General features: G+C 57.7%; 1 protein-coding gene across 2 annotated transcripts in view; it reads left to right on the top strand.

Moving 5' to 3' along the window:
• PLEKHM2 (pleckstrin homology and RUN domain containing M2) overlaps window positions 1-20880 on the top strand; it is a 39523-nt gene that overhangs the window by 12547 nt on the left and 6096 nt on the right. Inside the window, exons 2-9 of one of the 2 annotated variants that reach the window (XM_055138563.1) lie at window positions 9752-9858; window positions 10423-10532; window positions 10992-11091; window positions 11849-11936; window positions 13214-13400; window positions 15038-15097; window positions 17988-18216; window positions 19394-20221. In XM_055138563.1, coding sequence (XP_054994538.1) covers window positions 9752-9858; window positions 10423-10532; window positions 10992-11091; window positions 11849-11936; window positions 13214-13400; window positions 15038-15097; window positions 17988-18216; window positions 19394-20221 — 1709 coding nt within the window. The remainder of the gene's footprint in view (window positions 1-9751; window positions 9859-10422; window positions 10533-10991; window positions 11092-11848; window positions 11937-13213; window positions 13401-15037; window positions 15098-17987; window positions 18217-19393; window positions 20222-20880) is intronic. The other variant, XM_055138564.1, reaches the window with a different exon arrangement.

The following is a 20880-nucleotide window of genomic DNA, read 5'->3' as shown; positions in this document are numbered from 1 at the left end:
TATCTCTCCAGTCTTGACTGACCCAGGTTTGATCCCTGGCACCGCGTGGTCCCCTGGGCATTGCCCGCCATAGTCCCAGGGGTGGTCAGCACTGCTGGGGTGGCCCCGGGTATCCCCGGCAGAGCAGAGCTCGAGCATCATCGCACCCTCAGGCCCTGGCATTGGGTCCAGGTGCTCCAAGCTTCCTGGGCACCAGGTTGGGGGGGCCCAAAATAAAGAGGGGGGAGATCATGCTGGAGCACGTGGTTAGCATGTGCGAGAGCCTGAGTGCAGTCCCTCTGCGGCCCGAGCCGGAGCACTACCCTAAGTATTGCTGGGTGTGGGCCCTGTAAAAACGCCTGCCCCAACACTGGTGGGAGAGGCCAGCAGGCTGGCACAGGGCACGCCTGTATGACTGGCCCGACCTGAGTCCCTGCCCAGCACGCCCCTGAGTGGCTAACGTGCTTGCTTTGCATGTGGTTGGCGTGGGTTCAAGCCCAGGCACCCTATAGGGTTCCCAAAGCACTGCCAGGAGTGATTCCCTGAGCACAGAGCCAGGAGGAAGCACTGCCAGGTGAGCCACCACAACAAAAGCAGAACTTGGGGGCCACATCCGGCAGTGGTCAGGGGCCACTCAGTGTGGTGCCCTGGGCCCACTCCTGGTGGTTCTGAAGGACCATACAGTGCTGGGCTACATATTGACCGTATATTGAGCTCCCACCTTCTGCTGCAGCCTTGTGAGCCACCTCCCCGGCCTCTCACCGCTTCCTTTGAGTTGCTGAGTGGGGCCCAAAGCTGGAGCATTTCCTAGTCCCAGCCATATAGCACTGGGCGTTGTTTTGTGCTTGTGTGTCTCCGAGACAAGACGGAGAAGGCTGGGCCGTGGCAGCTCAGAGCCGAGAATGGGACTCGCCCTGGTGAGAATGCTCTGAGTCAGGCCCTGCTCGGCTCGCTGGGGTGTGCCACCCACACTTCCTCGCAGCCACAGGGCCTGGCGCAGTCTTGTGAAGGTCCATCCTGCTGGAGCACAGGGCCAGGAGCACCGTCCTCCTGGCTCCGAGAGCCGGGGGATGCGGAGCACAGCTGTCTCTGGCTGGAGCTGGAGTGCACCCAGGGAGTCTGGAGCTCAGAGAGAAGAGTAGGTCAGCCAGCTCTGGGTGGCTCTGGGACAGGCTTGACGGACAGACGGATGGATGGACGGATGGATGGAGGCCCGAGTAAAAGCCCTGCAGGGAATCGTCCCTTCAAACAAAACAAACTTCATTCTCAGCTGACCTTATTTTAAAAGTTTTTTCTACTGAAAACTTTTTTGTCCTGCTGTCAAGCCTCCCCGCCCACCTGCAGTTGGTCTCCCCACTTGGCTACCTGCCCCCTGGGGCAGTAGACCCCCCTCCCCCATCCTATTTTTTTCTGTTCCAGGGCTTGGCCTTGAGCCCTGCCCCCACCACCCAGTTTTTTTTTCTACTCCCATTTTCCTGCCACCCTTTTGGCAAAACTAATCAAAGGAGTGTTTGTGTCACTCTCCTCCTCCCTCGCTGGCATCCCCCCTCCTTCCTGTCGCCCTCCCTTCTTTCTGTTCTTTTTATGTTAAGGGGCAGTGGGGAGAGGAGGATGCTTTGGACCACACCTGGCCCAGACTGCTCTCCGCTCGGTGCTCAGGAGTCGCTCCCGGAACCAGTCACCACATGGAAGGCAAGGGCCATCTTTCCAGCCCTACCCCACCTCCTTCTCTTTCCTTTCTTCCTTTCTTTTTTTCTTTTCTTTTGTTGTTTTTTTTAGGCCACTCTCAGCAATGCTCAGGGGTCACATCTGACTCATTCAGGGGACCATATGGAATGCCTGGGATCGAACCCAGGTCAGCCACATGCAAGGCAAGTGCCCTGCCAACTGTCCTATTATTTTGGCCCCAGTTTTACAGGAGTTTTATCAACTTCTGTATCAGGACAGTATCTGATACATACGTCAGGGGCTTTGCAAATATTTGTTGAAATGTGTGACTCTGGCCACTGCAGAGCTGAGCCAGAGCCCATACTCTGCCCGGTCACAGGGTGCATTCCTCGTCATCTCTGCTCGAGGCTCTGGACCAGCGGCCATAAAGGTTTCCTGTAAAGGGACAGTGGTTCGTGTTTTAGGCTCTGCAGGAAGTGTAGACTCTGCATCTATTCATCTCTATGGTCAGCACAGAAGCAGCTGTAGGTAATACAGAGCAGTGGCTGCGGACCCTGTTTCAATAGAAAGCATGGAAGGATTGAGATTTGGGCCACATGCAACAGTGCTCAGAGGCTGCTCTCAGCTTGGTGCTCAGGGGTCACTCCTGCTAGTGCTTGGGGGACCGTGCAGTGCTTGGGATTAATCTGGGGCCTCCTTTATGCATACTAAACCTTTGAGCCATCTCTCTGGCTCCTCAATCAAGCATTTGAGGGGGATGGCAGAGCTCTGTCTGGTGGTGCTCAGGGCTTACTCCTTGGTTCTGCACGCAGGGATCATGCCTGAAGCTTCTCAGGGGACTATAGATGGTGCCAGAGGTAGAACCTAAATTGGCTGCGTGCAAGGCAGTTGCCCTGCCTGCAGTGCTCTGTGTCCAGCCCACCTAATACAACTTGATTTGCAAAGACAGGAGGTCAGTCTATTGACCTTTCATTTCACAGCCCTGCTCTAGACTCCTTCTGAAATTCTCCTCCTTTTCCCCAAATCTGCATGAACAGCCAGGAAATACCCAGCGCTAATTAGCAGTCTGATCAGGAGGAGGATTTTCTTCCCAGCAGTCAGGAAAGCACCTTCTGATGCCGCCGCTGTGGCTCCAGCCTAGTGGGGAAGCGCCAAGAGGAAGGGAAAGAGAAAGTAGTAGGCAAACTTTGTTCTGCCAGAGGCCCCGCCGGCTCACTCCTTTCTTGTCTTCCGAGAAGTAGAGTCGCACTGCGCTGGTTCCCATCAGGGCCTGCTGCTTTTCTCTCAGTTCTCCTACAGCCTATCTCCAGAATAGGGATAGACAGACAAGAACATTTTCTGTACCTTGTTCACTCCGAGATCTTGAGCCTGGATTCGATGAGAAGGCCTGCTTTTAAAATAGGGCCCTGTGGCCTTTCTCCACTGTGGACAAGCCTGTGCTCTCTGTTGAATGTGTGTCTCTCTTTCTCTCCCCCCTCCCCGCATCTCTCTAAATTTCTACTTATTTTTTGTTTAACTTTAAAAAAATTGGGGGGCCACCCCCGACCATGCTCAGGGTCATTCTGCACTCAGGAATCACTCCTGGCAGTGCTCCGAGGACCTTCTGGGGTGCCGGGCATTGACCCCGGATTGGCCATGCACAAGACAGACGCCCTCCCCGCTGTGCTATGGCTTCCGGCCCTCCCTGAATTTCTTTCAACAAAAATTATTTTGCTCTGTGACCTACTTTATGGCGCCATGTTGATCACTAAATTCAGACAGGACTTGTGAAATGTCTTAGCATCATTGTTTCCAGGGACCCATGTACTCTGATACAGTGTAAGCATCCTCTGAGCCCTGGCAGCAGCCGGTAGTAGAGCACAGCTGCCAAGTCGGTTTGCCAGAGGAAGGACCCAGTTTAGAGAGGTTTAGTATCACCAGGAGCAGTAGCGCCCACACCCCTATCTCAGTTGTCTGGCCCCAGAACCCATACTTTCAACTCTCCCGCTGTCTTTCTAGTGTACAAGATAAGCATTCAGTAGGTGGCGGCTCTCATAGCTGGTGTTAGCTCTGCCGGCAGGTGGGAGATGTAACTGAAGAAAACCTGGGAAGCTGGGGCTTCTCGCCTGGGTTTCCTCCCTTGTGTTCACTCCACTACTGCCATAGTTTCCGTTAATTCGGGGCTCCCAGGCCATTTGCTTCTGCCTTCCCCCTGCTCCCCGTTTCTTCAGAACCTGCAGATCTTAGGCGTAAATGCAGTAAATGACTGGTGGGTACTGCAGCTCAGGGAAGTGGGAGCAGATGCTCTTTCCTTCCTTTTCACAGGGTGCCCCTGTGTGATGCTTGAGGACACAGGGGCCACTCTGGGTGAAATTGACCCGGCAATACCGGGGTGATGGCTTGGTGCTTTTGCTGGCCGTGCCATACTGCTCGGGCCCAGTGGTGCTGGGCGCCCCCTGGGCTGTGCCGGGGTGCTCGGGACCACGCAGGGCGGGGAAGGAGCTACCCCAGGTGGTGCTATTTGCCTTTGCTTCATTCTTTGCTGACAGAGTCCAGAGTGTGAGCTCCAGCTGCTGAGATAGCTCCGAAAGTCCTTTCATCTGACTCACAGACATTCCTTGAGTTTTGGTTTTGATCTCAGGGCCACACCTGCTGGTGCTCAAGGGCCTTTCTCGACTCTGTGCTCGGGGTCACACCTGGTGGTGTTCAGGGGGTCCTGAGGTATTGGGGGCTGACCCTGGGCCTCCCTCTCAGACACTTGCTCCAGCCCACTGAGCTCTCTCTCCAGCCCCTGAGACATTCTTATTCTCCTGCTCTTCTCTGCAACCGCGTCCAATCGTAGCACTGATTTGTCCGCCAAGCTAATGGGGCATCTTTTCCCACCTTCTGGGAGAGAGAGGTGAAAAGAGGAGGCTTAGGAGCCGCCTGCCAGCACTCTGAGAGCAGAACATTAGCTCTCCAAGAGCAGAGTCCCGGCACCTGCCTCCCGTTTAGTCCAGCACTGCCATGGGTTTGTCTAAGAATAGGAGTTCAGATCCTTAAGCCTGGCTACTTTTTATCGAGCACTTGTCGCTTACTGGGATCTAGGCTCATAAGCCTTTTGTGTATGTCATTTGGTCTCCTCAAACAACACAGTCAAGTTGAACTTTATTTTTTTCTCCTTTGGTTTTTTGGGTCACACCCAGCTGTGTTTAGGACTTGCTTCCAGGGGGAACTCAGAGGACCACTTGTGGTGCTGGGGTTCAAACCCAGGTTAGCCGCGTGTCGTGCAAGCACCCTACCCACTGGACTCTCTCTCCGACCCAAGCTGAAATTTTTGACCTTGGAGACAGTCTATTTTTATTTTCTGATTCAGTAGCCACCAACCATCTGTGGTTAAAGGGCATTCGAGATACAGGTAGATAATGTAGTTGGAAACCACTGTATTAAACAGCTTAACTCTAAACAATCTTTTTAACCCATTTTACAGATGAGAAAGTATAAGAGTTCAGGGTTCAGTGACTTAAAAAGCGTCCAGCTGTACAGTAACAGACTCAGCTCTGTCCTCTGCTCCTGGCCTGGTCACACTCTGCATGTGGAATTGTTTCCTGATTGCTTCATAACTTAAATACCTTGTGTATATATGCAATCTATCTGGAAATTAATATACAAGATCTAAAGTAACATCAAAATGTGTGTGTGTGTGTGTGTGTGTGTCTGTCTGTCTGTCTGTCTGTCTGTCCTGAACTGGGGCTGAGGCCGGCTAGGGTGCTTGCCTTGCTTGCAGCCAATCCAGGTTCAATCCCTGGCATCCTGTATGGTTCCCACTCTTCCTCCACACCCTCACTCCCCCCACTACTGCCAGGAGTATTTTGTGAGTGCAGACCCAGGAGTAAACCCTTGAGCTTTGCCAAGTATGGTCCCCAAACAAAAACTAAGAAATCAAAACCTGAGTAAATGAGGCAGGGAACTCCATGTTTTTAGATAGGGAAAACTCAAATATCATATTATTCCCCCCCCCCAAATAATCTCTGATTTACTGTAATTCTACCACAAATTCGTAAGGGAATTGTGATGAAATTTTTTGTTTGTTTTGTTCAGAGGCCATTGCCAGTGGTCAGACCTGGCCCACTCTAGGCCTCCTGTGTGCAAAGCACTCAGACCTTTGAGTTAGCTCCCGGACCCCTGGAGTGGAACTTGATTCTAAAGGCATGTGTCAGGCCAGGGAGATGGTCAAGGGGCTGGAGAGCATGCTTTGCACACAGGGGCCCTGAGGTCAGCCCCTGGCGTCCAGTGGCTCACCAGACACTACTGGGGGTGACCCCCGAGCCCTGAGCCAGCAGTGGTTCCCAGCACCTCCAGGCATTGCCCCTGAACCAACGTGAATAAATGTAATTACTGTATCACTGTCATCCCATTGTTCGTTGATTTACTCGAGTGGGTACCAGTAATGTCTTTGTTCCTCCCAGCCCTGAGATTTTAGCAGTCTCTCCTTACTCGTCTTTCCCAATGATTGGAGGCTCTTAATTACTACTTAAAAAAAAAAACTAATGGCACTGTTTTTCACCAATTGGACTGGCAACAATTAGATTAAAAACATCTAGCGTTGGTGGGTGTATGCTCACATATGGTGGGAATACATCTAGATCCAACATTTTATTTTTTCATTCTTTTATTTAAAAAAATAAATTTTTGGATTGGAGCAATAGCACAGCGGGTAGGGTGTTTGCCTTGCACGCGGCCGACCCGGGTTCGATTCCCAGCATCCCATATGGTCCCCGAGCACCGCCAGGAGTAATTCCTGAGTGCATGAGCCAGGAGTAACCCCTGTGCATCGCCGTGTGTGACCCAAAAACCAAAAATAAATAAATAAATAAAATTTAAAAAACAAATTTTTTGCTTTTTTGGGGTCACACCCAGTGATGCACAGGGTTTACTCCTGACTCTGCACTCGAAATTACTCCTGGTAGTGCTTGGGGGACTAATTGAACCCAGGTTTGGCCACGTGTAAAACAAACGCCCTACCCGCTGTGCTATGGCTCCAGCTCCTAGATCCAACATTTTAGAAGGACAAATGGACCCATTCAGATAGTAAATATATCCTTCAGCTCTGTAGCTCTACTCAGATCACTCCAGTATGGAAAACTCACACTGGGAGCCATGACGTTCATTGCATTATGTGTAATCTCAAAGAATTGTAGGTAGTGACCATGACCTTTAATGGTTAAAATGTGATTTATTATGTTCTAGAACACATTGTGCCTATGGAAACAATCATGGATCTCTATGTAGTGATACAGAAGTTTATACATTTAATCTATTTTTGAGTTAAGGGAACTCAAGTTTTAGAACAAGTAAAGCATGATCCTTTTTCACTCCCCCTCCCCCCCTGCTCGCCCCCAAGTCTGCGCAAAGGAACATTTTGGGAGAATTGGGGCTGGAGGATAGTACAGCTTGCATCCCACATGGTCCACCGAGAACTGCCAAGAGTAACTCCTGAGTGCAGAGCCAGGAGTGAACCCTGAGCATCTCTGGGTGTTTCCCAACACTCACTCCCCACACCCCAATAGCAGTATTGTTACAGAACCCAGTGAAGAATCTCGGTCACTCCTGGGCGCCTTCTCTGTTTAAAAGTCACTAAATATTAGGGATCTGGAGAGATAGTACAGCGGGGAGGCTGCTTGACTTACATGCGGCCGGCCCAGGTCTGATCTTTGGCACCCCATTTGGTCCTCTGAGCACCACCACTAGGAGTCATCCCTGAGTGCGGGGCCAGGAGTAAGCCCTGAGTACTCCTGGGTTCCCCTCACCCCACCCAGCAGAAAAAAAGGAAATAGGGAAAAAACAAAAATGGAAAGTAAAGGCCAAGGATGGCTTAGTGGTTAGGCCTTGCAAGCACGAGTTCCCTAGTTCCATTCCTGATCCCCGGCAGGCTGGGAGGGGGCCCGGCAGTGCACAACGGAGCGTGTGAACGCGGCGGCCAGCCATGAGCCCACGTGAAAGGGTGGAAGGGTGGGAGCCCCAGTTGTAACTGCAGCGGAGGAGGAACGGAGTGAACCACACCAACTTTGAGGTTGCCCTAGGTTTTGAACCGATATGGTGGGTATGGCTAAGTCTGTAACCAAGAAAAGGATTGCGCCTCTGGTTTAGCTTTTGCCTTACTAAGGTCATTACACCAGATCCCGACTCTGACACCTGAGATTCTGGCCTTGAGCTTGCTCCCAGGGCCGAGTACAGGCTTTGCATGAGGAGGGTCTGGATTTGATCCTTGGCACTACACCGAGCGTCTCTGGGCGTGGCCCCCAAACGGAAGACTCTTGTCTCAGGTTTACTTTTAATTTGACTTATTTGTTTGTTTGTTTATTTATTTATTTATGCTTTTTGGGTCACATCCGGTGATGCACAGGGGTTACCCCTGGCTCTGCACTCAGGAATTACTCCTGGCAGTACTCAGGGAACCATATGGGATGCTGGAATCGAACCTGGGTTGGCCGCATGCAAGGCAAACACCCTACCTGCTGTGCTATCGCTCTAGCCCCTATTTTGACATTCAAATAAAGGGGAGTGGGATGCCCAGCAGTTGAGTATTTGCTTTGCATGTGTGAGGTCCTGGACTCCCTATGCCCAGCAACCTCCCCGCTCACACACACACACACACACACACACACACACGTACACACACACACACACACACACACACACTCTTTCAGCATTGTGCCTCTCTCAGTTTCTTCGCTCTTTCTTGTCGCTCTCGAAGCCATGCCCCCTGCTGGCCTCTCAGGAGGGAGAGTGGACCCCACCACCGGCCGGGCCTTCTCTGGCCTCCGAGAAGAGAGGCTATTTTTGTTGCGGGGGCTGAATGGCTGGTGCCTCGCCAAGAGCTCGTGCTCCTGCCGTGGTTGGCCCTGTCCACTGCTGCTGTCCCTTTCCACGGCTTCCAGAAATACTTGAGAATAGGTTTGTTCGGTGCCCAGAGCTTAGGCCTGAGACCTGGGCGCAGGGAGGCGCCTTCTCTGGGTGCCCGTCTGGCATCAGAGGGGCGCAGGCTGAGCGAGCAGGGCTCGTGTGCGGTGGGAAAGCCTTTTCTCCTGGTGCTGAACCTGCTGCGTAAGGGTGGCCGCAGATGACTCACGTGTCTTCGCTCAGCTGACACTGACCTCATCAACCCTGGTGTCCGGGTGATCAGGCGGGCAGGGCTGGCCCCGGGCTGCAGCTGCAGTAGCTGCAGTTCATCTTGCTGCCTACCCCAATCTCCTTTTTGCAGTCTTTTAGCCTGGGAACAGTGTCCTTGGCACAGGGGGACAGGAGCCTGGCCTCTACCCAGACGCACAGCCCGCCTGGTCAGTTTCCTTAGGCAACCCCGCTGACCCATGCCACCCTCAGGCAAGAGGCCGTAGGGCAGGTGTCTGAAATCCATAGCAAGGGGCAATGCCCGGGGGCTGTGGGCTGCCCAGTTCCAGGGTGGGGCACCCTCAGAGCTCTGGGTGTGTTTGCTTTTGTTTGGGGGGCCACACCTGGCAGCGCTCAGGGATCACTCCTGGCGGGGCTCAGGGCATCATACACAGGGCTGGGGGTCGAACCCAAACCGGGCACGTGCAAGCCAAGCCCCCCTTCCCGCTGTGCTATCTCTCCAGCTCCTGACTGGGGGTTCTTTTTTTTTTTTTTTCCTTTTGGGTCACTCCTGGCTCTGCACTCAGGAATTACTCCTGGCGGTGCTCAGGGGACCATATGGGATGCTGGGAATTGAACCCTGGTCAGCCACGTGCAAGGCAAACACCCTACCTGCTGTGCTATCTCTCCAGCTCCCGACCGGGGGTTCTTGACTGAAAGAGAGACCCTGGAGTTGAGGCCTGGGACCCCTTGAGAATCACTCACGTATCATGATCCCTTCCCGACTGCCTGGTGGTCCATCGTGCATCGCGCTTAGGGCTGCTTCTCAGGGGCTGCACCCTGAGCTCATGTCCTTTGTTGCCTGACCCCTGCCAAGCAGGACAAGTATCAAACGTGAGCCGGAGGTGGTGGGGGTCGTCCCAGAGCTTCCCCTGGGCTGGCTGGGTGTCTCCGCTGCCTTGGGTTTGCAGCTGCAGCGGCCCTGCCTCTTGATTCCCTCGTGATCGGGCTTTTGTGGGGTTGCTCTCCCCTTCAGCTGCAGAGCTACTTTGCTGCGTGCGAGGATGAGACCCCTGCCATCCGGAACCACGACAAGGTCTTGCAGCGTCTGTGTGAGCACCTGGACCACGCCCTGCTGTATGGGTAAGAGGGCGCTGGTGTCGGGAGGGTGCTGAGCCACACAGTGTGACAGGGGACCCCAGCAGCCTCCCGAGAGAGGGGCCCGACCGGCCTTTCATGTCTTCTGTCTTTGGCAGAAAGGGATCTGTCTCCCTCAGCGGGGGCCACAGGCTCTACAGTTGTCCCCAGAAAATCATCTTATCAGGCAGACATGACTGGGGGCAAGAATTAGCTACCAGAGGGGCCAGATAGGTAGTACGAGGGTAAGGTGGCTTGCCCTGCACATGGCTGACCTGAGTTTGATCCCCAGCACCCAAGGCATCAAAACCAGGGTCGCCTGAATCCCGCCAAGAGTGATTCCTGGCACAGAGCCAGGGGTAAGACCTGAGCACTGTCTGGTGGGTCCAACAACCCAAAAAAAACCCCAAAAAGTTAGTCACAGGGGTAGTGGTCTGGTGGCAGCCTGTGGGTCCTGCCGGGAATCCCTCGCCTGGAGCTCCATGCTGCCACGAAGGCTGGCGGACCAGCGGGCTGCAGTTTCCCCAGGGGCCTGGGGAGGTCCTGGCAGCTCCTGTCCTGTTTCCGCAGGCTGCAAGACCTCTCATCTGGCTACTGGGTGCTTGTGGTGCATTTCACCCGGAAAGAGGCTGTCAAGCAGATCGAGGTTCTGCAGCACGTGGCCACCAACCTGGGGCGCAGTGAGTAGTACCAGGCCAGCCCCGGGAAGGAAGGGACCAGCCCCGCCCTCCCTGTGGGTAGCCCGGGGCTCCGCCGTGGCCTCCAGGTCAGCCCTGGGCGGCCGGTCACCTTGATGTCCCCGGTGGCAACAGGGCATGAAAAGGCCATGAACCCTCCTAACAACTCCTGGCAGCGTAGGGCAGCTTCACGGGTGGAGTGGAGGAGAGCGTGATGCCCTAGAGAACCACCCCCTGGCCGGCCCGCGGCCCCCGGCTCCCAGGACTTGGGCTGGGATCGGTGGCAGCCCACGGATCCGTGTGGCTGATCTTCTCTGCCGGGGCTTCTACCCGACTGCCGGCAGGGGTGGTGCTCCCCCAGCGAGGAGGCTGTTGGCGCACGTGGTCCCCTCAGTCCCTCTTTCTTCCCTTCCTCGCTTGGCCAGTGGCCACCCTTCCAGTTTTCCTGCCCTTCATTTGCAGGCCGGGCCTGGCTCTACCTGGCCCTCAACGAGAACTCTCTGGAAAGCTACCTGCGGCTGTTCCAGGAGAACCTGGCCCTGCTGCACAAGTACTACGTCAAGTGAGTGCTCGGAGGGGCGGGGGGGAGGGGGGTCCGCACGGCCCAGAGCAGCCTGAGCCTCATCCCAAAATTGGTGTCACCTCCAGAGGCTGGAGCGACAGTTCAGTGGGTAGGGAGGGCGTTTGCCTTACACGTGGCCGACACAAGTTCGATCCCTGACACCCCCTCTGGTACCCCGAGCACCGCTAGGAATAATTCCTGAGTGCAGAGCCAGGAATAACCTCTGAGCAGCGCCAGGTGTGACCCAAAAACCAAAAAAAAATTAAAAAATTTTTAAAGTCACATCCTGTCCCCACAGTATGCCACACCAAAGAGGCCTTGCCTGGCACCGCTTGTGAGGACTTGTCTGTGATGGCTCGAGCCGTGCCCGAGGGAGGACAGCATGTGCCATGACCCTGGGGGCCCAGGCTGAGTGGCACTTTGCTGCTCTGCCTGGCCTGACCCTCTGCCCAGGCCTCAGGCCTGACCAGAACATTTCACCTTGGCCGCTGGAGCCACGTATTTATAGCAGCTGCTCAGAGCCAGAGGAGCCTTGAGTGACAGGCCCCGGGCCTGCAGTCAGGTGCCATGTGTCTCTGAACCCAGAGCGAGTATGCCAGGAAGGGGTGGGCGGGAGCCGCTGCCAGCTGGGAGATCCCGAGGGAGTGCGGGAGAGATCCGGGTCACCTTTCAACACCGCTGGCTTACTGCTCAGGTAGGCAGAGTAGGCGACCAGACCCAGGCCGGCCCTGCCAGGGTGCCTCCTCCCGTCCCACAGGAACGCCCTGGTCTGCAGCCACGATCACCTGACCCTCTTCCTGACCTTGGTCTCGGGGCTGGAGTTCATTCGATTCGATCTGGATCTGGTGAGGCTGCCGCCTCCTCCCACCGCCGAGGGAGTGGGCGCGGAGGGCCAGGGGAGGCGGGGTAGGGGGACGACACTCGGTGCTGGGCTTCAGATTCCCTCTCCGGGAGTGTGTGGGGTGTGACACGCCCGAACAGAGCCTGGTTTGCTCAGGGAGGCTTAGGAGCTGAGCTCTGGGCTTGAGTGAAACGGGGTAGCTTTGGGCTCATTGAAAGCCAGGCTGCTCGGGGACAGAGCGGTAGTACCATGGGTAGGGCACTTGCCTCGCACACGGCTGACCTGGGTTCCATCCCTCGTGTGTCATATGGTCCCCTGAGCACCACTAGGAGTAATTCCTGTACAGAGCAAGGAGTAACCCCTGAACATCTCTGGGTGTATCCTCCACCCCCCCCACACACACACACACCAAAAAAAAAAAAGAAAAGAAAAAAGAAAAGGAGGGGCTGGAGCAATAGCACAGCAGGTAGGGCATTTGCCTTGCATGCAGCCAATTCGGGTTCGATTCCCAGCATCCTATATGGTCCCCAGAGCACCACTGGGAGTAATTCCTGAGTGCAGAGCCAGGAGTGACCCCTGTGCATCGCCAGGTGTGACCCAAAAAGAAAAAAAAAAAAAAAAGGAAAGGTCCTGCCTCTGCCTCGCCTCGGGGGCAGCCACCTCGCCTGGGGTCTGTGTACTCAGTCTCAGGGTTTAGGTGTATAACGGGCAGGACGATTCTGGGGGACAGAGCAGGCCTGGCTCTATGCCTCTGGGAATCTTGGCCGAGCCCTCAGCCCTGTGTTCCCGCCTCCCCGCCCCCCCCCCCCCCACACACACACATGCACACACTTCCCTCTCAGCACTTGCTAAGTCAGCTTCGAGCCCAGAGAGAACTAAGGCGGGGGGTTCCGCAGTGGCCCTCGGCCTCGGCTCCTCAGGTCGGAGGCAGTACCAGCCCGGTCCTCGCTGACCCGCTTCCTTGGCCCCTTGGCCCCTCGCCCAGCAGCACAGACCGAAAAGGGAACTTGGCTCCGGAAAAGGAGTCGAACGGGGAGGAAATGGGAGACCAGCAGTGAAAAGAGAGCCCGGGGGTCAGAAGGCAGATGGGGTTCTGCCCCTCCGCCGGCCCAGGCCCTCGGCCTTCCGAGCCGCAGCCCTTGCTCCTGCCGGTGTATTTCTGAGCACTCGAGGCCTGTTGGTTTCCCAGAGCAAAGCTTGCCCGGGAGGAGGGGGCGAGAGGGGCGGCCGTGTGGCGGCCGTGCGTTGGGGCTCTCTCCAGGCCTTTCTCCCTCCCCTCAGGACGCCCCTTACTTAGACTTGGCCCCCTACATGCCCGACTACTATAAGCCCCAGTACCTGCTGGACTTTGAAGACCGCCTGCCCAGCTCCGTCCATGGCTCGGACAGCCTGTCCCTCAACTCCTTCAACTCGGCCACCTCCACCAACCTGGAGTGGGACGACAGTGCAATTGCCCCGTCCAGCGAGGGTGAGTGGCGTGGCGCGGGCAGGAGCCCAGCCCCTGCTGGCCGGCTGGTCCTAGAGCCCACGTGAGCCCGGCCCTTGGACAGCCTTGCTTGGATTCAGGGATGGAAATTTGGAGGGACAGTGCTGACCCGTTTCCGAAGAGGTGCTGGGGTGGTTAAAAAAGGCTGGTTCTGGGGCTGGAGCGATAGCACAGCAGGGAGGGCGTGTGCCTTGCCCACAGCCAACCCAGGTTCGATCCCCGGCACCCCGTATGGTCCCTGAGCACCACCAGGAGTAATTCCTGAGTGTATGAGCCAGGAGCAACCCCTGTGCATCTTCAGGTGTGCCCCCCCAAAAAAAAAGAAAAAAAAAGCTGGTTCTGGGTATAAAAAGCCGAACCGAGATCTCCTAAAAGTGAGATTCTTTTTATTCCCAGACGGCTCCAGCCGCAGGTCCAGGGCACAGATTTGGAGAATGGAGGGTTGAGCAGAGGGACCTAGAAATTCTGCTGCCACTGGCACAGGCGCGGGTTGCCTGCTGGGGGCAGTTGTCCTTCCCCAGAGTCTCGGGGAGGAGAAAAGTGAAGGGGACGAGAGACGCAGGTTAGGGAGGCTGGGCCCCTCCTTCTCACGAACCCACCGATTCCTGCGCTTGCCAGAGCGTGAGGAATGATCGCACCCGGGGCACCAGAGACTGAAGGAATGCCATCAGCACTCGGGGTCGTTTTGTTGTCTGGGTCCTTCCACTTCCTGGGTCAGCCTGGTTTCTTTCAAGCCTTCAGCCTTCACGTTCACTTACAAATGAACTCCGTGGGCAGGATAGTACAGTGGGTAAGGCCCTTGCCTAGCACACGGCGACCCAGATTTGATCCCCGGCACCCCATATGGTTCCCCAAGCCGTCCAGGAGTGATCCCTGAGTGCGGAGCCAGGAGTAAGCCCTGAGCACCACCAGGCGTAGCCCCAGAACCAAAAAAATGATGATAATAATAATAAATTAAAACAAATGAACTGCATCCCAGGTGGGAAGCCAGAGCTTTTACTTCTCCCCGGCGACCTCCAGGGAAGGGGATCTGAGCCTGAGAATCAGCCCTGGACTCCCCAGGATCATCTCCCACATCACCCCCGCTGCCTTCCCCCCTTCCTCCTGCTCGTGCCGTGGGGCCCCCGTCCCAGGGGGAGGGAGGCTGCTTTCAGACTTGCACCGGCAAGACCGTGTCCCTCCTGGGACCAGCAGCGGGAAGAGGGCAGCCTTCCGGGATGCTCAGAGGAGGTGTGGGCCTTGACAGCGCAGCCTGGCTTTTGCGGGCCCAGGCGGCCCCTCACGCCCACCTCATCACAGCTGCTGGGGTACTGAGAGGGACAGGGCCGGAGAGGAGGACTGAGCAGAGGGCAGCGGGTCGAGTGCGGGGTGGCTCCGCCAGGCCCAGGCTCGGGGAAGACTGGTCCCCGCTCGGCCCATCGCAGGCTCCTTGGCCAGGATCCAGGCGGGGAAGCAGCTGCGGTTCCGAGGTCCCCTGAGCAAGTCAGAGAAGATGGAGAAAGTGTCATTTTTTTTTTCTCTTGTTTTCTTCCCGCCCTCCCCACCCTGTTGCCCCGTACCCTCCTTGCCCTGCCATTGTCTGTGTTTCTAATCTTCAGTTTTGTCCCTCGTTTTTATAGATTATGATTTTGGAGATGTGTTTCCGGCAGTGCCGTCTGTCCCCAGCACAGACTGGGAAGGTGGGCCAGAGTCTGCTGTTACCCCTTTTCCTGTTTTGCACCGTGCCCAGGCCACGCTTGCTGCATGACTCAGAATCAGCTCGTTTCTTACAACCGTGTCAGTGATCGTAATAAAGCTGAGTTTGGCATTCTAGTAGATGGAATTCTGCGCAGGGGGAACTTGACCTTTAGCCCTCGGCAGGTCAGCGCCTGCCTGCAGGAGTTGACGCATGCAGGACTCACTAGGGGACTGGGTCTCGTGGACACAGAAGCACAGGGTGTGCGCAGGGAATAGCCAGCCCGTGGAGCCCAGCGAGGGGAGACGTGTTCTGCAACTGCGTCTCTGTGCAAGCCTCGCTCAGCCGGGCGCGCTCCTGTCTCGGAAGCAGCCAGAGCCCGGGCAGAGATAAGGCTTTGGCACTGTTCTCAATAGCTTTCTCTTGAGGTTTTGTTTTCCCCTGTGCTGGGGCTGGAGTTCAGGGCCGGGTAGGAAAAGCATGCACTCACCCACCCACCCCGTTACATCTCTGCTCTGGTACTTTTGAGAGGTTAAAGGGAGAGGTTGTACAGCTGAAATGTCTCAGCTTTTAAAAAATGTTACATTTTATGTGTATTTTTTTTTTGTTTGCTTTTTGGGTCACACCTGACGATGCACTGGGGTTATTTCTGGCTCTGCACTCAGAAATTACTCCTGGTGGTGTTCAGGGGACCACATGGGATGCTGGGAATCGAACCCGGTTGGCCTTGTACAAGGCAAACACCCTCTGCGCTGTGCTATTGCTCCAGCCCAAAATGTTAGATTTTTAAAAATGTTACATTTAAAAAATATTTTCCCTTTTTTTTTTTTTTTTTCTGGTGCTGGGGATTGAATCCTGGGCCTCGCACAGGCAAGGCAAGTGCCCTGCTGCTGAGCTGCGTTCCCCGCTTCTCTGTGAAGTCCTGGGGCAAATTAAAATAAAATCTATCACTCATCCCACCCAGTCTGCTGGGCAGCAGTGATGCTCGGGTCACTTCCGGCTCAGGAAACCAGGAACCGTTGGCTGCCTTTCCGTGGTTGCTCAGAGCACAAGGCGTGCTGGGGAACGACTGAGACTTCCTCCTTGAATGCCAGGCCAGCCCAGACCCCTCTTATTGAAAGACCTTCTTGCCCTGTGGGCCACTTCTGTCCAGGTGGGCTGGCGCCCGGGCTGGAAGGGACAGGTGCCAGCCCCTGGCCCTGCTCCTGAGCCCACCCGTTATCATCGTGCCTGGATCTCTGCTGAGTGAGTGACAGGCTGAGCCTTCCCAGGTCACATGACGTAGCTCCGGGGTGAGGGAAACCAGGTGCAGCATTGGGGGAAGGAAGTGGCCCGGAGAGAGGTGTTGGAGAGCCCCCAGTTTTAGTTCAGGCCAGCTAGAAATCCAGAATTCCATCCGAGCAGCTCCGTGCTCCCTGCCTCTCCTCCCGCAGCACATCCTGGGCCTTGGTCTTTCTCTCCGAGTCTAACCAACTAACTGACCCTTCTGCTGTCTGTCACTGTCACTCACTGGCAGGGCCCGGCCTTCCCGGGGCGGGAAGTGGTGTTGCTTGCTCAGGTCATCCTGGGCTCCAGGGCACCGGGGGTTCTCCCTCGGTCCTGGCCCCCCACGCCGCACTCAAGACTTCCGGAGCTCGCCCCTGACGGCTGACCTGCAGACCTGGAGGAAAGCAGGGTTGCGGGGAAGCTCCAGATCTCAGACCCCCGCCCCTCACCTGTGGCGATAGAGGCAGCTCCCCGTGGTCCTCAGCCCCCTTCCAGGCTGGCGGGATCCCAGCCCTGACACTCCCCCAGCTCTGTGGTTCGCCTCACGCGAGCAGCCGCATACCCAGGGCCCCAAACAGGAGGCGGGGTCCCTACAGGTGCCGCCTCTGAAGGCGGAGGGCCCTGGGTCCCAGGACCTCAGCAGACAGCCTCCTGGAGCGCTGGTTTTCTCCTGGCAGGTCCCGTGATGGCTTCAGCCCTTCCTTCATCCTTACACTGAAACGGTGTCCTTTGGTGCACTGACAGTGTCCAGTGCCAGCAGGCAGCTGCCCAGGGCTGGGGGTGGGGTCGGGGTGGGGGTTCCAGGATCCGCTGAGAACTCGGCAGCCGGCAGGGCCCTTCCTCTCCTCGGGGTGGGTCGTGGCCAGCGAGTTCCGTGGAGAGTGACCCACCCATGCCCTCGTCACCAGCCCTTGCCCAGGCGGTCCCGCCTGCCGGGCCCCGGTTCTCCTCTGATGGCTCCGACCTGGAAGAGAACCCTGTGAGCTTGTCCAGTGCCGGGGGGCAGGGGGCCCATTCCAGGGCCCTAGGGTGGCCGGCTGGCAGAGTGACGTGCAGTCCACCCAGCTCTTCTCTGGAGGGCCAGCAGGATGTCCTGCTTTCTCCCAGAGTGGGCAGTTGGGTGAGGCAGATACACACAGAGGTTCCAATCAGACGGGCCCCCCCCGCCCCGTTGAGTGTGGGCGGGATGCTGAGGGGGGAGCAGCAGTCACTGCGGGGCCCGTCTCGCTCCTCCTCACCCTCGCCTCTCGCCCTCTGCGCTCCACTCTGCACCCCTCACTTCCTCTGGCCGTGGTGCTCTTCCCTGACTCCCCCTTTCGTTCTTTTGTGTCTGCGTCTTCAGCAGATCCTACAGAGGACTCAGGGGATTCGGGGCCTCGGCTCGGGGCTGCGGGTGCTCCTCCAGCACCCTCTTCCGAAGACCCGGGCCCTGGGCCCTGGGACCCCAGCCCCATCGTGCCCTGCTCGACTCCCACATGGCTGTCGAGTCACAGTTCCCCATCCTGTAAGATCGGGGCCTCAGCTCCTGAACTGGGACCCCATCCCCCACCCCCCAGAGCCGCCTTTCCCTCCTGAGGGGCGGCACACCACCTGACGGGCTCTCTCTCTCCCGTCTCGTGCTCCCCCAGATGGAGACCTCACCGACACCGTCAGCGGCCCCCGCTCCACTGCCTCCGACCTGACCAGCGGCAAGGCCTCCACCAAGAGCCCCACCCAGCGCCACAACCCCTTCAACGAGGGCCAGGCGGACACGGTGTCCTCCTCGGACACCACCCCCGTGCACGCCGCCTCCCAGGAGAAGGCAGAGCCCCGCACCCCGAGCCCGCCAGACGCCTGCACCGAGCTGGAAGTCATCAGGTCAGCGAGGGGGCGGAGGGCGGGAAGAAGTGGGGGTGCTCCAAGGAGACCCCTGGCCCCAGTCTGGAAGACAGCGGTTGGCCCAAGCAGCCGCCAGGGTTTCCCTGCCCCACCCCGTCTCCCCCAGGGCGACCCCTGAGAGCCAGCAGTTTCTGAGCTCTGTGTGGACTCTAGGCCAGCTGGGCTCATGGGGAGAAAAGTAGCTTTGTCATAGGAGCGGGACGAGGAAGGGAAGGAGAAGGTGAATGACTGGTTGGGAGACTATTTGGGGGCGAGGGGAGGGTCAAGGGATGGGTTGGGCCACACCCGGCAGTGCTCAGGGCTGACTCCTGGCTCTGTGCTCAGAGCTGGCTCCTGGCAAGCATCAGGGGGCCCCGTGCAGTGCCGGAGGATCCAGCTGGGGCCAGCCGCGTGCTCTGCAGTACCTGAGCCCCTGCACAATCTCTCCCATCCCAAACTGGGAAACGTTTCTTCGGTGTTGTCTTTGGGTCATACCCGGCAGTGCTCAGGGGCGTGACTCCTGGCTCTGCTCTCAGGAATTACTCCCGGCGGTGCTTGGGATCAAACTCAGGTCAGCTGTGCAAGGCCAGCGCCTGATCTTGAACTGGGAAACTTAACCCAGGGCCTCTCCTGGCTCAGGCTCTGGGATTCTCCGTCCACCTGGGTGCATCTGAAGGCTTGCCAGCCCACAGGGACATGTCCCCAGCAGTTGGGGCCTGGGTGCCCCCTGCTTCGGGCCACCTGGAGTCCTGAGCCACTGCAGTGGTTCAACCCTCATGTCGCTTAGTCAGGACCCCTCCGGCCGCTTCGAACGAAGCGTGCGTCCCCAAACCTTTCGACTCCACTGGTCACATCATCCTTGATAGGCCTGTGGGAAGCAGGGCCACGTGGAGGGACAGCCGGTGTCCCCCCTAGAGCATAGCAGGCTCCAGGGCGCCCTTCCGCGAGGGCCCACACCTCCTGCCTCCCTTGCGCTGGTCCCTGTGTCTCTGCAGTGGCCTGGGGCATCACACCCTGTCCCGGCGGCCCTGTTGCTGCCCTCTAGCACTGCCCAGACCTACCCCCCCCAACCCCCTGCAGGCTGGCTGTGCCTGGAGGTCCCATGCCCAGGATCAGCCTGTCCGGTTTCCCTCAGCGCTGTGGTGACGTGAAACTTCTCCCTCCACCGCTGCCCCAGGGTCAGCAAGAAGAAGAAGACGGGCAAAAAGAAGAAGATTAGAGTGGACGAGGAAGCCAGCCCGCTTCACCCCTCCTCCTCCTCCAGCCAGCACGCCGCCGCCAGGCAGCAGGAAGGCCCAGGCGTGGGGCGGGGCTCCCCGGACGCCCCCTCGGCTTCCCACCGGGACGAGGCGGCAGGGCCCGGCAGCACGGCCGAGAGCAGCGAGCCCCCCGAGCCCGGCCCCATGGGCCTGCTCATCCCCGCCATGAAGGACACCTCCATGGAGAGCCTGGGCCAGCCCCTGAGCAAGGTCATCGCGCAGCTCAATGGGCAGCTGGACCCCAGCACCTGGGGCCCCCACGCTGAACCCCCCGACCAGTCCTTTCGGACCGGCTCTCCCGGGGAGGCCCCGGAGCAGCCGCCATCGTGCGACTTCAGCGAGGGGCTCCCAGCCCCAATGGACTTCTACCGCTTTACCGTCGAGAGTCCAGGCTCTGTCGCAGCAGGTGGCGGCCACCATGACCCTGCAGGGCCTGGCCAACCGCCACATGTTCCTGGTGGCCCTGCGGCTGCTGGACCAGAGGAAGAGGGAGGAGGAGGAGGCGGAGGAGCGCAGCCGCCACCCCCGCCCCTAGACGACCCCTCAGGTGCTGGCCCAGAGCCGGACACCCGGGAACTGGACCCCTCGCCGCTGCCTCCCGTCGGGGAGGGCCCCGTGCTGGACCTGGAACCCAACACCCAGCTCACGAGAGAGCAGCCCAGCCCCTGTCTGAGCAGCGCAGAGGACTCGGGGGTGGAGGAGGGCCAGGGGAGCCCCTCGGAGGTGACCCACGCGGCAGAGTTCAGGTGAGCAAGACTGGCCGGGCGGCTGCCGGCCGAGACACGTCCTGTCCTTGAAGCGGGGGTCCCTGGGCTGGTAAACTCGGCTCAGCTGCCGGGAGATCTAGCCAGCATCGAGGGGTCGGAAGGGACGTGGACCTCCCTTCTCTCGTTGGGGCTCCGAGTCAGGGGAGAGCTGCTCCAGCTGCACGGCATCTCTGCCTGTACAGCCTCTCTCTGCCCACCGTGCTTCCCGGTACCTGGATCGCCTCAGAGTGCCTGTCTTGTCTCGGAGTGCCTGCCTCACCTCAGAATGCCTGCATTGCCTCAGTGTGCCTGTATTGCCTTGCAGTGTTCCTGCCTCACCTCGGCGTGCCTGCCTCTCCTCAGAGTGCTTGTATCACCTGTGTGCCTGCATTGCTTCAGTGTACCTATGTCATCTCAGAGCGTCTGCATTGCTCAGTATGCTTAGATCGCCTCAGTGTGCCTATCTCACCTGTGTGCCTGTATCACCTCAGTGTGCCTGTATCACCTCTGTGTGCTGGCATCACTTCAGTGTGCCTGTATTGTTTCTGTGTGCCTGCCTCACCTCAGTGTGCCTGCCTCGACTCAGTGTGCCTGTGTCGCCTCAGATTGCCTGTATCACCTCAGTGTGCCTGCCTCACCTCAGAGTGACTGTATCACCT

Source organism: Sorex araneus, chromosome 5, assembly GCF_027595985.1.
Source record: "Sorex araneus isolate mSorAra2 chromosome 5, mSorAra2.pri, whole genome shotgun sequence".
Lineage (NCBI taxonomy): Eukaryota > Metazoa > Chordata > Mammalia > Eulipotyphla > Soricidae > Sorex > Sorex araneus.
Note: the sequence above shows the minus strand (reverse complement) of the source record. Positions and strands in the feature narration are given on the sequence as shown.